Source organism: Rana temporaria, chromosome 3, assembly GCF_905171775.1.
Source record: "Rana temporaria chromosome 3, aRanTem1.1, whole genome shotgun sequence".
Lineage (NCBI taxonomy): Eukaryota > Metazoa > Chordata > Amphibia > Anura > Ranidae > Rana > Rana temporaria.
In genome coordinates, this window is record NC_053491.1 from 216,498,132 (window position 1) to 216,517,309 (window position 19,178).

Here is a 19,178-nt window from a genome sequence, read left to right on the forward strand (position 1 = left end):
GCCTGGAACCATGAGGAGGTCAGCGTTTTGCCTGCTTTGCAGGCTCTGAGGAGGAAGACTGAATGGAGCATCGCCTGGAGGCTTGCAGGTAAGCACAGCTCTCTGACACACACATATATTTTTATATCACACAGGCCCCACTCAATGCTTTTCCAACACTACAAGGGAGGTCACATCTTATGGGGAATAATACATATAGAGCCATCCTATCTTTATGATATGTGACTAGTTTGCCAGATGCAGTGCATAACTTTAGGCATGTCCCCTGTGACCCCCCAGAAAAAAACCTGCTAAGAACCAAGTTCCGCAAGTTTTCCCCTCACTTACCTGCTCCATGCCGCAGGACTTTGCCAAGCAAGAGGCCCAATCTTCCCCCATCTCCGTGGGGATGTCTAGACCTTCAGGCCCTGGGTTCCTATGAAGGATCCACTGTCCTGGGCCCATATAGCACTCTGGCAACAGAAACATTAGGCACCCAAAGGTTTCTAAGTTCTGGGCCCAGGGTCCAGCTCTCTAAAAAGAAAAGCATTATGGGCTATACCCCAAGGGTTTGGGGTCCGGTTACTGACCACTTTAGCGCTGAGGCTTTTTTGGACAGAACCGGTAGCTCACCTAATCCCAAGGATGCGGAGGCAAGCTAAACCATGACTAACACCTAAGACACTGGCGTAAAAACTGAGGTACTCCTCCTATGGGAGGGGGTTATATAGGGAGGGGCATTTCCTGTTTGAGATTGCCAGTGTCAACACCTGAAGGTACTCCATATAACCCATATAGTAATGAATATGCCGCTCTGTGTCCCGTGATGTACGATAAAGAAAAGGCAAAAAAAATGTTTACATTCTTGGATAGAGTGGAGAAGGATTAAAACATCTGTCAGTTTCTTTTTTTAAATACTTTTTATTTCATAAATCTGCATTTACAAACATTAACAATATCACATTTCATCATTATCAATTCTTTCATATTAATAAATGCACACCAAATAAACAAAGGATAAATCACTATACGTTTCATTTCACCCTGAACAAACACCAAAAACTAACATTTTTATTTTTTAAAGAGGATGGAGACTGGAGGGAACTAAAGAAAAGAAAAACACAACTTTCTCCTACCCCTTCCTCAAGGAACAAGAGTTAAGATACCCAATTACCCTGGCTGTAGCCTCCACTGTTCCTAGATTCCGTAAATCAAGGAAACCTGACTATGCCCCTCTTATACCTTATTCTTTACCACTAAGAGTTAATGAGTTTAACCACCCATCCCAAAGTCTATGAGATTTCTGAGGTGCTCTATGCTCGTACATTAATTTCTCATATGCGATCGATTCCTTGGAAGGGGGGGGGGGGGTATTTGTTGCATCCACCTAAGGCCAATTTGCTTGCGTGCCATAAATGATATTTCTTGTAGACAGGTCTTGGCATATCCAGTCACCCTCTGGCTCTCCATCAGTCCCAGCAGGCAGACCTCTGGAGTAAATGGGATACATTCTCCCAGCACTTTTGACAATATATCCAAGACTTGTCTCCAATATCTGTTAACGTCTGGGCAGGACCAAATTAAATGCTCAAAGTCGACCTCTGGTAAACAACACCTTGCACATTCTGCGTTCTCAGTTTGTCCAATTAAACTTAATATGCGGGGTGCAAGGTAAGCTTAAAGCATTATATACAACTGTATAAATATATTATTACTTTCAGGCCACACTACTAAGTGTGATTTACACGCCCCTTCCAAGTCTCACCTGTCATAGATGTACAAATCTTTTGCCACTTCCTCTTAATCTGGAGTAGGGCATCCGGTGTCTTAACCTGCATTAACCACTTAAGGACCGCCGCATGTACATTTATGTCGGCAGAATGGCACGGACAGGCACATCAACGTAACTGTACGTGCGTGCCTGCCTTCCTGTGGGTCCGATCGGGACCCCCCGCCCGGTAAATGCGGCGGTCCGTTCGTCCGTGGGAGCGATCCGGAATGAGGGGGCGGCTATTCGTTTCTAGCCACCCCCTCGCGATCGCTCCCAGCCAGTCATCTGCTTCCTCTGCCTGTGTAACTGTAAACACAGGCAGAGGAAGTGAGTCCAAGCGATGGCTTTCTCGCAAATTTGCCATCTCCTCGTGGCAGTCTTTTCGTCCGGCACAGAGGAGAGAAAACATCTAACAGTGAGTTGCACCAAGCACCACACTGACACAGGTACACAAACCCCCCCAGTCACCCCCCCCCCCCCCCGTCACAGTGTCACCGATTGCAGTGATCATTTATTTTCTGATCACTGCATTTAGTGTCATTTGTGACAGAAAAAAAGGGATTTTTAATACAGCTTACCTGTAAATTCCTTTTCTTGGAGTACATCACGGGACACAGAGCGGCATATTCATTACTATATGGGTTATATGGAGTACCTTCAGGTGTTGACACTGGCAATCTCAAACAGGAAATGCCCCTCCCTATATAACCCCCTCCCATAGGAGGAGTACCTCAGTTTTGTAGCAAGCAGTATGCCTCCCAAAATGGTCCCCAAAAAGAGGGGTGGGAGCTCTGTGTCCCGTGATGTACTCCAAGAAAAGGATTTTACAGGTAAGCTGTATTAAAAATCCCTTTTTCTTTATCGTACATCACGGGACACAGAGCGGCATATTCATTACTATATGGGATGTCCCAAAGCAATGCTCACAATGAGGGGAGGGAGAACATCTCCAAGACAAAAGGATTTAATTTAGAGAAATACTCAAATCATAATAAATCCAACTTAGTTGAGAAAAATAATCTTAAATTTTAAATTTAACTCAAAAAAGAGGAGCCCCCGGAATCCGAGGGTCTCAAACTGCAGCCTGCAGCACTGCCTGCCCAAAGGCTGTATCAGACTTCCTTCTTACGTCCAACTGGTAGAATTTTGTAAACGTGTGGACAGAAGACCAGGTTGCCGCCTTGCAAACTTGACACATAGAGATCTGGTGGTGTGCTGCCCAGGAGGCGCCCATGGCCCTAGTAGAATGAGCCTTTAATGATACTGGAGGAGGCAACCCTTTCAAGCCGTAGGCCTGAGTGATTAATTGCTTAATCCACCTAGAAATGGTGGACTTTGCAGCTGCCCCTTCTTGGGCCCATCCGGTAATATGAACAGCACATCTGTTTTCCGGATCTTCTTTGTAGCTTTAAGATAGGCCTTCATGGCCCTGACGATATCCAAGGTATGCAGCAACCCTTCCTTTCTGGAAGTAGGTTTAGGGAAGAAGGATGGTAATACCAAATCCTGGTTTAAATGAAAACTGGATACAACCTTCGGTAGGAAGGAAGGATGAGGGCGGAGAACGACCCTGTCCTTATGAAAAATAAGATATGGTTCCTTACAGGATAAGGCCGCCAGTTCCGATACTCTTCTTGCGGAAACTATGGCGACCAAAAATACTAACTTCCTTGTCAGTAAAACCAAAGGAATTTCAGCCAACGGCTCAAACGGTTGTTTCTGTAAACTTGACAGAACAAGGTTTAAATCCCACGGGCAAAGCGGGGATTTAACTGGAGGTTTAATACGTAAGACCCCTTGAAGGAAGGTCTTAACCAGCGAGTGGGTGGCCAGCGGCCGCTGAAACCACACTGACAGAGCAGAAATCTGTCCTTTGATTGTGCTTAATGCCAATCCTTTATCCACTCCTAGCTGGAGAAAACTTAATACTCTATCGATGGCAAATTTGCGAGAAAGCCATCGCTTGGACTCACACCAGCCTACATAGGCCTTCCAGACCCTGTAATAAATCACCCTAGAGACCGGTTTCCTGGCTCTGATTAGGGTAGAGATTACTTTCTGAGACAGACCTCTACCCCTGAGAATCAGGGATTCAGCTTCCAGGCCGTCAAATTTAGATGCCGTAAGGCAGGGTGGAGGATCGGACCTTGCGATAGCAGGTCTGGCCGTAGAGGAAGAGTCCAAGGGTCTCCCACTACCATCCTTAAGATTAGTGAGTACCATGCCCTTCTGGGCCATGCTGGAGCTACCAGGATGACTGGTATGTGCTCCACCCGGATCCTGCGCAGCAGGCGGGGTAGTAACTGGAGCGGGGGAAACGCATAAAGAAGTTTGAACTGATGCCAAGGGCAAACCAACGCATCGGTTCCGCAGGCCATCGGATCCCTTGAGCGGGACATGAACCTGTCTAGCTTCTTGTTGAGTCTCGATGCCATGATATCCACGTCCGGCACTCCCCATCTTTGGCAGAGTGCTTGAAAGATTTGTGGATGCAGAGACCATTCCCCCGGCAAAAGAGTCTGGCGGCTTAAGAAGTCCGCCTGAAAGTTGTCCACTCCTGGAATGAATATTGCCGATATGCAGGGCACATGAGCCTCTGCCCATAGGAGAATCAAGCTCACCTCTCTCTGAGCGGCTTGACTCCTGGTTCCCCCTTGGTGATTTATGTATGCCACGGCCGTGGCATTGTCTGATTGAATTCTCACCGGGAACCCCTGCAATTTTGACGTCCAAGCCCTGAGGGCTAGTCGAGCAGCTCTGAGCTCCAAGATGTTGATGGGCAACTGCTTCTCTGGCGTTGCCCAAGTACCTTGGCGAGTGCAACCATCCAAAATTGCTCCCCAGCCCGTCAGGCTGGCGTCTGTGGTCACTATCTTCCAAGCCACTGGGCTGAAAGACTTCCCCTTCAGTAGATTCTGAGGGTCTAACCACCAACACAGACTTTGTCGGACTCTTGATGAGAGCGGCAACGGGATATCCAAGGCCTGTGGCCTTCTGCTCCATGCTGACAGGATGGCTGCCTGCAGGATGCGAGTGTGGCTCTGGGCGTATGGTACCGCCTCGAATGTGGCCACCATCTTGCCTAGTAACCTCATACATAGGCGAATAGTCGGTTCCTTCTTGCTTAGAACCAGTAGGATTAATTCCTTGATGGCTTTGACCTTCCTCAGAGGTAGAAACACTCTTTGTTGTTCTGTGTCTAATCTCATGCCGAGATATTCCAACTGCCTTGTGGGCAGGAAAGCTGACTTTTCTCGATTTAGGACCCAGCCGAACTTCTCGAGGTATTGGACCGTGAGGGCCACTGCTCGCTCCAAGCCGGGAGACGAGTGATCTATGACTAGGAGGTCGTCCAGGTATGCTAGGATCGTGACCCCTTGGATCCTTAGTTTGGCTAGGATTGGAGCTAGGACCTTCGTGAACACCCGGGGGGCCGTAGCCAACCCGAAGGGAAGCGCCACGAATTGGAAGTGACGCGAAGCCACCATGAAGCGTAGATATTTTTGATGTGGCTGATAAATTGGAAGATGAAGGTAGGCATCCTTTATGTCTATGGACGCCATGAAGTCGTCCTTTTGGAGTGTGGTAGCTGCTGACCGCACGGATTCCATCCGAAATGAGCGGATCTTTAGGTATGTATTTACCATCTTTAGGTCCAAAATTGGCCTGACATCTCCATTGGACTTCGGGATGATGAATAGGTTGGAGTAGAAACCTAGCCCCTGTTCCAGGACTGGTACCTCTACTATTACTTCCTGGGAAAGTAGATGATTTAATGCCGACATTAATGCGGCTCCTTTCTCCGGATCGTTTGGAATCCTCGACTCCTGGAAATGAAGAGGAGGAAACCTTAGGAAATCTAATTTGTAGCCCGTGGCCACGGAAGACCGTACCCACTCGTCGGGAATGCTGGCTTCCCAAACCTCTGAAAAGAGTCGCAGCCTTCCCCCCACCTTCGTGGGTGGGGGCGCCCCTTCATAAGGTCGGCTTGGGGGCTGGTTTTGCTGGTTTGCGAACCCACTGCTTTCTGCCTCTAGCAGCCTGTCCTTGTGATTTGCTGTTGAAGCCGAAGTTTGCTTTCGCAGGAGGCCGTCGATACTGTTTGGCATTAGAGGGCCCCTGCCCAGGGGAGTACTGTGGTTTAAACGCAGGCCCCTGAAACTTCCTCTTAGTTGGCAAGAGAGTACTTTTGCCATTTGAAATGGTTTGAATGTATTTATCTAGGTTTTCTCCGAAGAGTCGTCCTCCATGGAAGGGGAACCCTACCAGGAGCTTCTTGCATGGGGGCTCGGCCTCCCAGCTTTTTAACCATAAGAGTCTTCTCATATGGATAAGGGATAACGATAAACGTGACGCTTGCTGGATAGAATCCTTAATTGCGTCTACTGTAAAACATATGGCCCTAGGGACATCCGAAAATTCTTCTGCCTGCTGGGCAGGAATAAGTTTAAGCATCTGCTTAACTTGATCCGATAATGCTTGAGCAACCCCAATCGCAGCCACAGCTGGCTGTACTACTGCCCCTGCAGTAGTGAAGGAGTTCTTAAGTAGTGCTTCCAAGCGTTTATCAACTGGATCCTAGAATACCTGTATGTTTTCTACAGGGCATGTTAATGATTTGTTAATACATGAGATGGCTGCGTCCACTGCAGGAGTAGCCCATTTCTTGGAAAATTTATCTTCCATAGGATATAGGGCAGAGAATCTTTTAGGTGGTAAGAAGATTTTATCTGGCTTGTTCCAATCTTGGAACAAAACTCCCTCTAGTAGAGGGTGGATCGGAAATACTGCATTGCTTTGAGGCGCCCTCAGTGAGCCCAAAGCTGAAACCGTAGATACCTGGAGATCTGGTACTGGCAAGTTGAATGCATTATGGACCAAGTCCGTTAAGGCTTGAATCCACCAGCTCTCCCCTTGGGAGACTGCTCCAGACTCCTCTGTATCCGGATCTTCGATCCCTGAACCTACTTGGTCCTTGTCCAAGAGGTCGTCCAATTCCCCTGAGGAAAGGACCTCCTCTTCTGAGGGTCCGCGCTCGGGCGACGGAGATCTAATCCGTTTACTGCCCCGCATAGCTGTGGCTATCATTTTTCCCATTCTTTTCTCCATCTCTCTTAACCACTTCTCTACTTTGGGTGTTTTTCAGATTTGGCGTTTACAAGACTAAAACATTTTTTTTTGCTAGAAAATTACTTAAAACCCACAAACATTATATATATTTTTTTTTCTAATACCCTAGAGAATAAAATGGCGATCATTGCAATACTTTTTGTCACACCATATTTGCGCAGCGGTCCTACAAGCGCACTTTTTTTGGAAAAAAATCACTTTTTTGAATTAAAAAATAAGACAGCAATAAATTTGGCCCAATTTTTTTATATATTGTGAAAGATAATGTTACGCCGAGTAAAATGGTACCCAACATGCCACACTTACAAATTGCGCCCGCTCGTGGCATGGCGTCAAACTTTTACCCTTAAAAATCTCGATAGGCGACGTTTAAAAAATTCTATAGGTTGCATTTTTTGAGTTACAGAGTAGGTCTAGGGCTATAATTATTGCTCTCGCTCTAACGATCGCGGCGATACCTCACTTGTGTCGTTTGAACACAGTTTTCATATGCGGGCGCTACTCACGTATGCGTTCGCTTCTGCGCACGAGCTCGTCGGGACGGGGCGCTTTAAAAAACATTTTTTTTTTTTTCTTATTTATTTTTATTTATTTTATTATTTTTTACACTGGGAAAAAAAATAAAAAAAAAATGATCACTTTTATTCCTATTACAAGGAATGTAAACATCCCTTGTAATAGAAAAAAGCATGACAGGTCCTCTTAAATATGAGATCTGGGGTCAAAAAGACCTCAGATCTTATATTTAGACTAAAATGAGAAAAAAAAAAAAAAATTGGAAAATGTCATTTTTTCAAATGACAAAAAAAAAAAATGTTTCTTTAAGAGGCTGGGCGGGACTGACGTTTTGACGTCACTTCCGCCCAGCCGAGCTATGGGGATGGGCGAAGGAGATTTTTCCTTCAGTCTCGTCCCCGCTCAGCTCCCGAACGGTCGCGATCTCCTCCGCCGCTACCGACGGCTCCGGTAAGCGGCGGAGGGCGCGGGAGAGCGGCGGGAGGGGGGGGGGCCCTATCCCGCCACCGATAACGGCGATCTCGCGGCGCATCCGCCGCGGAGACCGCCGTTATCGTTACCAGAACCGCTGACAGTAAAGATACATACCTCGGTTGTGGCAGCAGCTGCTGCCGTTACCGAGATATGTATCTTTAAAGTTAGGCCGTATATAGTCGTACAGCGGTCTGGAAGTGGTTAAAGAGGTGAGTAATACCTCGTCCGTGACCATCTTAGGGTTGGACTGACCCGCGCCAGCTCCAGCCCCAGATCCCGATGGCCCCAAGGCTCCCTGTGGGGAAAGCAGCGGCATAGCTATGTCCGAGACCTCAGACTCTCTGGGGGAATCCCCACCTCTTGTACCCTCTGACCCGGATGCCATGGTACAATACCGAGGTACACCTGCTACCTATTGGTATTTGGAACTATAAAAGTTAATTGCCCAAACACCTGTTTGGGGGATAAAAAATGCTGCCTCTCCCCTAGATGACTTTTTTTTTTTTTTTTTTTCAATCTTTTTTTTTTTTTTTTTTTTTTCGTTTTTGTTTCAAATCCAGGAAAGAAAAAGCATTCTGTCCCCCTAAGTAGTATTGCAAAGAAAAACTATGAGATGGAAAAGAAACAGCCTATTTCTAGGCTTGAAAACAGTCTTCTGAAGACTGCAATATCCTTTCTGGCCACTGTGTGTCCTCGGCGCCCCGTGCTGCCGCTCTGGTCTTTCCTCCCCAGTTCCAATATATAGAATGAGCTGTTTGGAACGAAAAAGGAAGGGCCGCCCCTTCCTTAAACCACTGACCCGCCCTTCCCCCCTCAGCTAAACGGCGCGAATTGCGCCTATAACATGTGAACGCGCGCGCGCGCCCTCCGATAGGGGGGGGGGTTGGGGGGGAAGGGAGCCTCTCTGCTCCAGCCTGGAACCACGAGGAGGTCAGCGTTTTGCCTGCTTGCAAGCTCTGAGGAGGAAGACTGATGGAGCATCGCCTGGAGGCTTGCAGGTAAGCACAGCTCTCTGACACACACACACATACACTTTATATCACACAGGCCCCACTCAATGCTTTTCCAACACTACAAGGGAGGTCACTTCTTATGGGGAATAATACACATAGAGCCATCCTATCATTAAGATATGTGACTAGTTTGCCAGATGCAGCGCATAACTTTAGGCATGTCCCCTGTGACCCCCCAGAAAAAACCTGCTAAGAACCAAGTTCCGCAAGTTTTCCCCTCACTTACCTGCTCCATGCCGCAGGACTTTGCCAAGCAAGAGGCCCAATCTTCCCCCATCTCCGTGGGGATGTCTAGACCTTCAGGCCCTGGGTTCCTATGAAGGATCCACTGTCCTGGGCCCATATAGCACTCTGGCAACAGAAACATTAGGCACCCAAAGGTTTCTAAGTTCTGGGCCCAGGGTCCAGCTCTCTAAAAAGAAAAGCATTATGGGCTATACCCCAAGGGTTTGGGGTCCGGTTACTGACCACTTTAGCGCTGAGGCCTTTGGACAGAACCGGTAGCTCACCTAATCCCAAGGATGCGGAGGCAAGCTAAACCATGACCAACACCTAAGACACTGGCGTAAAAACTGAGGTACTCCTCCTATGGGAGGGGGTTATATAGGGAGGGGCATTTCCTGTTTGAGATTGCCAGTGTCAACACCTGAAGGTACTCCATATAACCCATATAGTAATGAATATGCCGCTCTGTGTCCCGTGATGTACGATAAAGAAAAAGTGTTGTTAGGGACATTAGCTTTAGGTCCCTTTAGGTTCAGGGTAGCCCCCTACCCCCCCTAATAAATGTTTAACCCCTTGATCACCCCCCTAGTTAACCCTTTCACCCCCTATTGCCAGTGTCACTAAGCGATCGTTTTTCTGATCGCTGTATTAGTGTCGCTGGTGCCGCTAGGTAGCTAGTTATTTTTTGAGGTTCGCCGCCAGGTTTTTATAGCATTAGGTACCCCCATAAATTTTCTAAATAAAGGTTTTAACCCCTGATTGCCCCTAGAGTTAACCCTTTCACCAGTGATCACTGTATAAGTGTCACTGGTGATGCTGGTGAGCCAGTTAGTTATTTAGGTTCGCCGCCAGGTTTTTATAAAGCGTCAGCTACCCCCATATATTACCTAACAAAGGTTTTAACCCCCTGATTGCCCCTAGTTGACCCTTTCACCAGTGATCACCGTATAAGTGTTACGGTTGACGCTGGTTAGTTAGTTTGCCGTTTATAGCATCAGGGCACCCGCTGTATATAACCCAATAAAAGGTTTAACCCCCTGATCGCCCGGCGGGTGATATTTATTTATTTATTAAAATGCTTATTGGGAGCGCAGTCATTACCAGAAGGCCTCGATGCGCTCATATCAATTACATTTTAGCGTCAGTCAGGGTCTGCGTCGCCCCAGGCAGCGTTAGGTTAGTGCCAGTAACGCTTACACCCACGTGCAAAGCATACACCCCCCTTAGTGGCATCGTATCTGAACGGATCGATACCTGATCTGATCAGATCTATACTAGCGTACCTAGCAGTTTAGGGTACCCAAAAACGCATTGTTAGCGGAATCAGCCCAGATACCCGCTAGCACCTGCGCTTTGTCCCTCCGCCCAGCCCAACCCACCCAAGTGCAGTATCGATGGATGACTGTCACTTACAAAACACAACAAACAACTGCAGCGTTCGCAGAGACAGGCCTGATCCCTGCGATCGCTAACGTTTTTTTTTTGGAAGCATTTTCTACAGTCGCTGACAGTCAGGTGCTTTTTTTACCTGTGAATCATCACTAGTGTACCACTAAATTTAGAGCCCAAAATGGCAAAGCGAATGTACACTAGTGAAGAGGCCTACACGTTTCTGAGCCTGACAGATAGTGAGGAGGAGGTCAAGCATCTATCAGATTCTGGCTCAGAATACGATCCTGTAGACAGCGGCTCCATGCCAGATAGCTCCGACGATAAAGTTGTGGTCCCTGCTAAGGCCAGGCGTACCCGACCCCGTACGGATGTTGAGCAGCAAGAACCGCAGGACCCTTGTATGGAGCAGAGAGCCAGTACTAGCACCGCTATTCCTTCTGGTGAACTGGCAAGCACCAGTGGCCTAGTACACCCTGGTCGTTCATCCAGCACTGCAGTATCACGTTGTGACATGGCGAGTCCCATAAGTGCAGTTTAAGCTGGCGAGGTGGCAAACACAAGTAGTGTCCCGCTGCCACAAAGAAGAAGACAAAGACAGGCCCGTCATGCCCATCCTGCAGAATTCGCCAATCCTGATTGGGTCCCCACCACTTCTGCAGAACCCGTACTTCCCCCATTCACTGGCCAACCCGGTATTCAGGTGGAAACAGCCGATTTTACGCCACTTGATTTCTATTCGCTGTATTTCACGGAAGATCTCTATAGATCTATTGTGGACCAGAGTAATTTATATGCTGGTACTTACATCGCCGCTAATCCCCAGTCCGTCCTTGCCAGAGAATGGAAACCACTAACGGTTTTCGAATTTAAAACCTTTCTGGGCCTTTCCCTCAACATGGGCATACACCAATTTCCTAAGTTGCGGACTTATTGGTCCACAAGACCATATGCCCATATTCTCTGCTTCCATGGCCAGGAAACGATACAAGGTCGTCCGCGTGGAGACCCCGAATACGACCGGCTCTACAAAATTCGGCCCCTCAAACCATTTCAACGAAAGTTTTGCAGCCTTGTTTAATCCCCAGCAAGTTGTCTGTGTTGATGAGTCCCTAATTAAATTTTCTGGCCGCTTGTCTTTCAAGCAGTACCTTCCCAGCAAGCATGCCAGATACGGGGTCAAGCTCTATAAGCTTTGTGACAGGGCAACAGGCTATACATGGAGCTTTAGGGTTTATGAGGGCAAAGATAGTCAGGTAGAGCCGGGGGGTTGCCCAGATTACATAGGGAGCGCTGGCAAGATTGTGTGCGACTTGGTGTCACCCTTATTCGGAAAGGGGTACCACTTATACGTGGACAATTATTACACCAGCGTGCCACTTTTTAGACACTTGTTTGATTGTCAGATTGGAGCATGTGGCACCACGCGACCTAATCGCTGGGGTTTTCCCCAGCGGCTTGTAGATTCCCGTCTTAGGCTGGGGGCGAGAGCCTGCTACAGGTGTAATAATTTGCTCACTGTGAATTGGCGGGACAATAAGAATGTTTTCGTTCTTACCACCCTTCACGCAGACACGACAGTCCAAATTCGTACAGCGGCTGGTGTTGTGGAGAAACGCCTCTGTGTCCACCAAAATATGAGAGGGGGTAGACCTCAACGACCAGTTGATGGCGCCGTATCATATTGCCCGTAAGGCGAGACACTGGTACAAAAAGTGTCTCTATATTTATTCCAATTGACTTTACTGAATGCTTATGTCTTATACAAAGCTTCAGGACGGAATGGATCCTTCAATTCCAGGATGAGATCATCTTAGAACTCCTGTATCCAGGCGGTTCTGCATCTCACCATTCCCTACCAAATGCAGTTAGCCGACTGCATGCGAGGCATTTTTCGTATGTCCTCGAGAGTACCCCTACCCAACGAGCCCCCAAAGAAGATGTCGCGTCTGTACCAAGCACGGATATAGGCGTGACACCCGTTATTTTTGTCCCCGCTGTCCTGCCACTCCTGGTCTTTGTATTAGTGAATGTTTTGGACGCTTCCACACACACACACACGAGTGAAGTATTAGCGTAGGGTAAAGCATTTCACAGGCTAGGCACACTTACACAGGGTCTCCCAAGATGCCATCGCATTTTGAGAGACCCAAACCTGGAACCGAAAAGTTGAACAGTTAAAAAAAAAAAAAAAAAAAAAAGTGTGTGTGTGTATATATATATATATATATATATATATATATATATATATATATATATATATATATATATATATATATATATATATATATATATATATATATATATATATATATATATATATATATATATATATTTGTTTTATTGTTCTCTCCCTCTCTATTGTTCTGCTCTTTTTTTTACTGTATTCTATTCTGCAAAGTTTCATTGTTATGTTTTTTCATGCTTGCTTTTCAGGTATGTAATTTATTTAACCGTTTTCAGGTACGCCATTCAGCTGTTGCGCAGACTTATTTATCTTGACAGTAACAGTGCTGTAGGAGGTGATTTTGCCACCACAGTTAAAAAAAGAGCATATATGCCGAAGCATGGGGGCATTAGGGGCAGAGGAGCGATTTTGCTCCTAATGCCGCGTACATGCGGTCGATATTCCTATGGAGGCTTGCCCGTGGAAAAGTCTGACCGTGTGTACGTGGCATAACTTTTTTGCGGGAGGATGGCCCAATGCTTCGGCATATATATATTTTAGGCACAGGTTGCGTTAAAAAATGTTTTATTTTTTACTATGGTTTTTTTTTTGTATTTGCTTTGCAGGTATGGTATGATCTTACTGTTATAGTGTAATGTTACTTTGTTTTAATGTTAACCATCATTTGCTTAGCAGGTACGTCATTCAGTCGCAGCGCGGATTTATTTAGCGTGACAGCAACAGCGTTTGCTCCCACGATATATAACGCCGCGACTCCAACGCTGTAGGAGGTGATTTCACCACCACAGTTAAAAAAAGAGCATATATGCCGAAGCATGGGGGCTAGGGGCGGAGGAGCGATTTTGCTCCCAACGCCGCGTACATACGGTTGACATTCCTACGGAGGCTTTCCCGTGGAAAAGTCCGACCGTGTGTACGCGGCATTACTTTTTTGCGTGGGGATGCCCCCATGCTTCGGCATATATAAATGGTGCATGTATGCCCATAATTAGAAGTGGGTGGATGAAGGGAGGTATTCTAATGGTGGGCATACCCACCGATCAATCTTTTTTTCGTTCAGCCAACAGGCTGCATGAAAAAAAAAAAAAAAAGGATTACAATACATGTCCAACAAGAACTATCAAGTTACTGGTATGTTGCTGGACTGTGAATGGTTATACCAGAATTATGCCTGCAGGTTTAGGTATCATCTTGGTATCATTCTTTTCAGCCAGCGGTCGGCTTTCATGTAAACGCAGACCTAGCGGCTAATTAGCCTCTATACTGCTTTTACATTCAGTGGGAGGGAATGCCCCCCCCCCCTGATATAAACAGTGCCATTGGGAAATTGGGAAAGCATTTTATCACACCGATCTTGGTGTGGTCAGATGCTTTGAGGGCAGAGGAAAGATCTAGGGTCTAATAGACCCGTTTTTTTTTTCAAAAAAAGAGTACCTGTCACTAACTATTGCTATCATAAGGGATATTTACATTCCCTGAGATAACAATAAAAAAAAAAAAAAAGAAGCATCCCTGCCCCCCCCCCCCTGCTCTTGCGCAAAGGCGAACGCAAGCGTCGGTCTTTAAAAAAATATATAATGTTTAGGGGTTCAACTTAACTTTCTTGCTAAAAAAAAATATATGTTTTTATGTCAGAAAGGGCTTTGTCTTCAAGTGGTTAGAAGAGTGGGTGATGTATGACATAAGCTTCTAAATGTTGTGCATAAAATGCCAGGACAATTCAAAACCCGCCCCCAAATGACCCCATTTTGGAAAGTTGACACCCCAAGCTATTTGCCGAGAGGCATGTCGAGTCCATGGAATATTTTATATTTTGACACAAGTTGCGGGAAAAATATATGTATATATATATTTTTTTTGAGCAAAGTTGTCACTAAATGATATATTGCTCAAACATTTAATGGGCATATGTGGAATTACACCCCAAAATACATTCTGCTGCTTCTCCTGAGTACGGGGATACCACGTGTGAGACTTTTTGGGAGTCTAGCCACGTACAGGCCCCCAAAAACCAATCACCGCCTTCAGGCTTTCTAAGGGTGTAAATTTTTTATTTCACTCCTCACTACCTATCACAGTTTCGGAGGCCATGGAATGCCCAGATGGCCCAAAACCCCCCCAAATGACCCCATTTTGGAAAGTAGACAGCCCAAGCTATTTGCTGAGAGGTATGGTGAGTATTTTGCAGATCTTGCTTTTTGTCACAACGTTTTGAAAATTTAAAAAAGCAAAAAAAAAAAAAAAAAAAAAAAATACATTTTTATTTTCTTTCATTTTCAAAAATGAATGAGAGCTGTAAAATACTCACTATGCCTCTCAGCAAATAGCTTGGGGTGTCTTATTTCCAAAATGGGGTAATTTGGGGGGGTTTGGTGCTATTTTGGCATTTTATGGCCTTCGAAACTGTGATAGGTAGTAAAGAGTGAAATCAAAATTTTGCGCCCTTAGAAATGCTGAAGGCGGTGCTTGGTTTTTGGGGGCCCATACGCAGCTAGGTTTCCAAAAAGTCCCAAACATGTGGTATCCCCGTACTCAGGAGAAGTAGCAGAATGTATTTTGGGGTGCAATTCCACATATAACCATGGCATGTGTGAGCAATATATATATCATTTAGTGAAAACTTTGTCATTATTCAATCACTTGGGACAAAAAAAAAAATATTCAATGGACTCAACATGCCTCTCGGCAGTTTCCTTGGGGTGTCTACTTACCAAAATGGGGTCATTTGTTTTTGTTTTTTTTACTGCCCTGCCATTTTAGCACCTCAAGAATTGAGATAAGAAGTCATAAATTAAAAGCTGTGTAAATTCCAGAAAATGTACCCTAGGTTGTAGACGCTATAACTTTTGCGAAAACCAATAAATATACGCTTGTTGCGTTTTTTTTTTACTAAAGACACGTGGCTGAATAAATTTTGGCATAAATGTTTGACTAAAATGTAGTTTATTGATTTTTCTTATAACAAAAAGTAGAAAAAAAAAAATCAACATTTTCGGTCATTTTCCGTTTATTTTGCAAAAAATAAAAAAATCGCTGAGGCAGTCAAACACCATCAAAAGAAAGCTCTATTTGTGGGAAGAAAAGGACGCAAATTTTGTTTCGGTACAACATTGCATGACCGCGTAATTATCAGTTAAAGCAGCGCAGTGGCAAATTGTAAAAACACCTTGGGTCCTTTAGCTGCATAAAGGTCCGGGTCTTAAAGGGTCACTAAAGGAAAATATTTTTTTTTAGCTAAATAGCTTCCTTTACCTTACTGCAGTCCTGGTTTCATGTCCTCATTGTTCATTTTTGCTTTGATGTTGCTGTAATTCCTCTCTGTTCTGGAAACTTCCTGGTTGTCCGTTTCCTGGTCACCACAGTACTGGGAGATTTCTCACTGTGGTGACTAATCAAGGAGGTGTGATTACTGTGTGTCAGCACCAATCCAGTTTCGTTTTACAATCCATCACTGCCCTCTATTGGCTCTCTGGCTCTGTACATCAGAGAACCAGGAAACAACAGCAAAAACTAAACTAAACTGCAGGTACATTATATGATTGTTTTTTTATCTATTTTTAATCATTTTTAAAGGGAATCAGTTAACTATTATGCCTCTATACCCTGTAAACAGTCATTTCAGCGAAAACATTTTTTTCCATTAGTGACCCTTTAAGTGGTTAAGGACCGCCGCACGACTAAATACGTCTTTAGTTTGAAGAAGGATATCTCGGTAACGGCAGCAGCTGCTGCCACAACCGAGGTATCCATCTCTTCAGGCGGCGGGGCTGTAAACGATAATGGTGGTCTCTGCAGTGGATTTGCCGCAAGATCACCGTTATCGGCGGCGGGAGTGAGGGCAAGATGGCCCCCACCCGTCTCCATACCATAGCAGGGCGGAAGCAACGTCAAAACGTCACTTCCTCCCATACGTCTTAACCACTTAAGACCCAGACCATTATGGAGGTTAAGGACCTTGTCCCTTTTTGCGATTCGGCACAGCGTCGATTTAACTGACAATTGCGCGGTCGTGCGACGTGGCTCCCAAACAAAATTGGCGTCTTTTTTTCCTACAAATAGAGCTTTCTTTTGGTGGTGTTAGATCACCTCTGCGGTTTTTATTTTTTGCGCTATAAACAAAAATAGAGCGACAATTTTGAAAAAAATGCAATATTTTTTACTTTTTGCTATAATAAATATCCCCCAAATATATATAAAAAAAAACTTTTTTTCCCCCTCAGTTTAGGCCGATACGTATTCGTCTACCTATTTTTTGGTTAAAAAAAAAAACGCAATAAGCGTTTATCGATAGGTTTGCGCAAAATGTATAGCGTTTACAAAATAGGGGATAGTTTTATTGCATTTTTATAAAAAAAATTTTTACTACCAATGTCGTGACTGCGACATTATGGCGGACACATCGGACAATTTTGACACATTTTTGGGACCATTGTCATTTTCACAGCAAAAACTGCAGTTTAAAAAACAGATGACAATCAACTGAGGGCGCAGCAAATATGTTAGTTTTGAATATCTTACACATACCAGCTCTCTCATTCCCAGCTGAAAACAGTGTTCCCATCAGAACCACTGCACTTTGTGTCACAGCAGCAGTCTCTCCTCTGCACCACCCTCCCCAATCTTACCATTACAGATTTGCCATCAGCAAGTGCCATAAGCATTGCACTGCCAACAAGTAAAAGTGATCTTAAAGGAGTTGTAAAGGAAAACATTTTTTTGCCTAAAATTAATGTCTGCAAGGTAGATAGACAGAATAGTGTAATGATTCTGTTAAAAAACAAGTAAATGCCTATTAAATTCCTTCATCTATATCACCTCCGGCGTTCTAGTTTCTGTTCTCTCATTCACTTCCTGGTTTGCATCGTTCGTTCATGTAAGAACTACATTTCCCAGTATGAATTGCGGCACGCCCAGTAATTCACACCTCCTTGAAGTCTCTAACACGTAGAGAGCGTCCTGCCGCACAGATGTAGTTCCCAGGAGGGGGGTGAGCACGTTACTGACCACCGCAGTAAAGCCTCCCATCACAGTGGTCAGTAAAATCAGACAAGCAGGAAGTGAACAGAACAGAGAAGAAATAGAGCAACTTCTGAGCAAAAACGAACAATGAGGAAGTGAAAAGAGGAATGTCTGCAAGTAAAGGATGCTTATTATGGAAAAAAAAATTTCCTTTACAACCCCTTTAAGCTGGCTATACATTGATTGAAATTCGACCTGTTCAGCAGGGACCGACTGGATTTCAATCCATGTGTGGGCTCACCCAGGCTGGGCACCTGCTGGCAAAACACAATAGCACTGCGGGAGAGAGATTCCCTGACATGATGGGGAACTCGAACAATGTATGGGCCTGCCCTACATACGCTGTTTTTTAGACAAAGTGCCCCCTCACTATACTTAACATTAAACCTAGCACAGGCTGAACGAATACCCTACAATTAGAGAAGAAAACACACACCCAACAAGTACAAATGTAGCTTTGTTTGCAAACTGTACTGGTTAAAGCAAAAGGTTACCCAAAATGGAAGGGGTACCGAGAAGAGTCTCTATAATAAACCACATTATAAATCTTACCAGATTTGTCATCAATCTCCTGGACCTTATTTTCCACCACTGTGGTTGGCTGTGTCTGGGCAGGTACATCTTTAAATGAAAGTGTTCCACCAGTTGCTTTCTTGTTGACACCAGATGACACCGATGTTTTACTTGACTTTCTAGACTAAAATAATAAAGTATAGTATATTTAAGAATGGAGGAATTAATAATGTTGATTTTATGTATATGTATATATTTTATGTTATAACCCCTGTTTTAACAAAACAGAAGCAAGGAGATGCACATAGTAGCATAAACAAATCTCTTAAGACTAGAAATCAGTGACAGCAGTACCCTAAAAGCATTGTTTAACCAGAGTGCCATGAATACAGGACCCAGTTTGCCCTGGATCAACATCTTGTGTTTAATTTGTGCTTGCAGGCCAATCACCAGCACAAACACAAGCAATCATGTTCTAGGGCAGTACACGCAGCATTATCCACTGCCATTGTGTTTGTGGGGGTGGCCCACCTGCCTGCACCATTGCAACTCATGATGCTAATCTAGGGAAGGCAGCATTCAGAAGAGGACATATTCTGGCTCTTCTAGGCCTCCACCTTCCTCTCTCTACATAGCTCCTGAAGCCCACACAAAACCATTGCAGCTTCTCTTCAAAAACTCAATATTGAGGCTCCTTTATATTCATTTTACTGTAAACGTTGCTCTGGACACCGAGCTGCCTCTTCATAATACTTAAACTGTAGAAAAATAGAGATGTCACTATCACTCTCAGTTACTGGTCCGCCTCCAATGTTTACGATGCTTTTCAGAAAAGCATTGCCGTTAGGTTCTCTTTATAGTTTAGTAGCCAAAAAAACTCACAGAATGGGTTACATCACAAACAGAAACATTTTTTTTTTTTTTTTACAAAATTACTGGTTTAGGAGTAACTACTTTTAAT

General features: G+C 44.9%; 1 protein-coding gene across 1 annotated transcript in view; it reads right to left on the reverse strand.

Annotated features, from left to right (window-relative positions):
* Positions 1–19,178, reverse strand: part of NEDD1 (NEDD1 gamma-tubulin ring complex targeting factor) — a 101,322-nt gene that overhangs the window by 37,974 nt on the left and 44,170 nt on the right. The window contains exon 8 of the mRNA XM_040344232.1: positions 18,257–18,401. Coding sequence (XP_040200166.1) covers positions 18,257–18,401 — 145 coding nt within the window. The remainder of the gene's footprint in view (positions 1–18,256; positions 18,402–19,178) is intronic.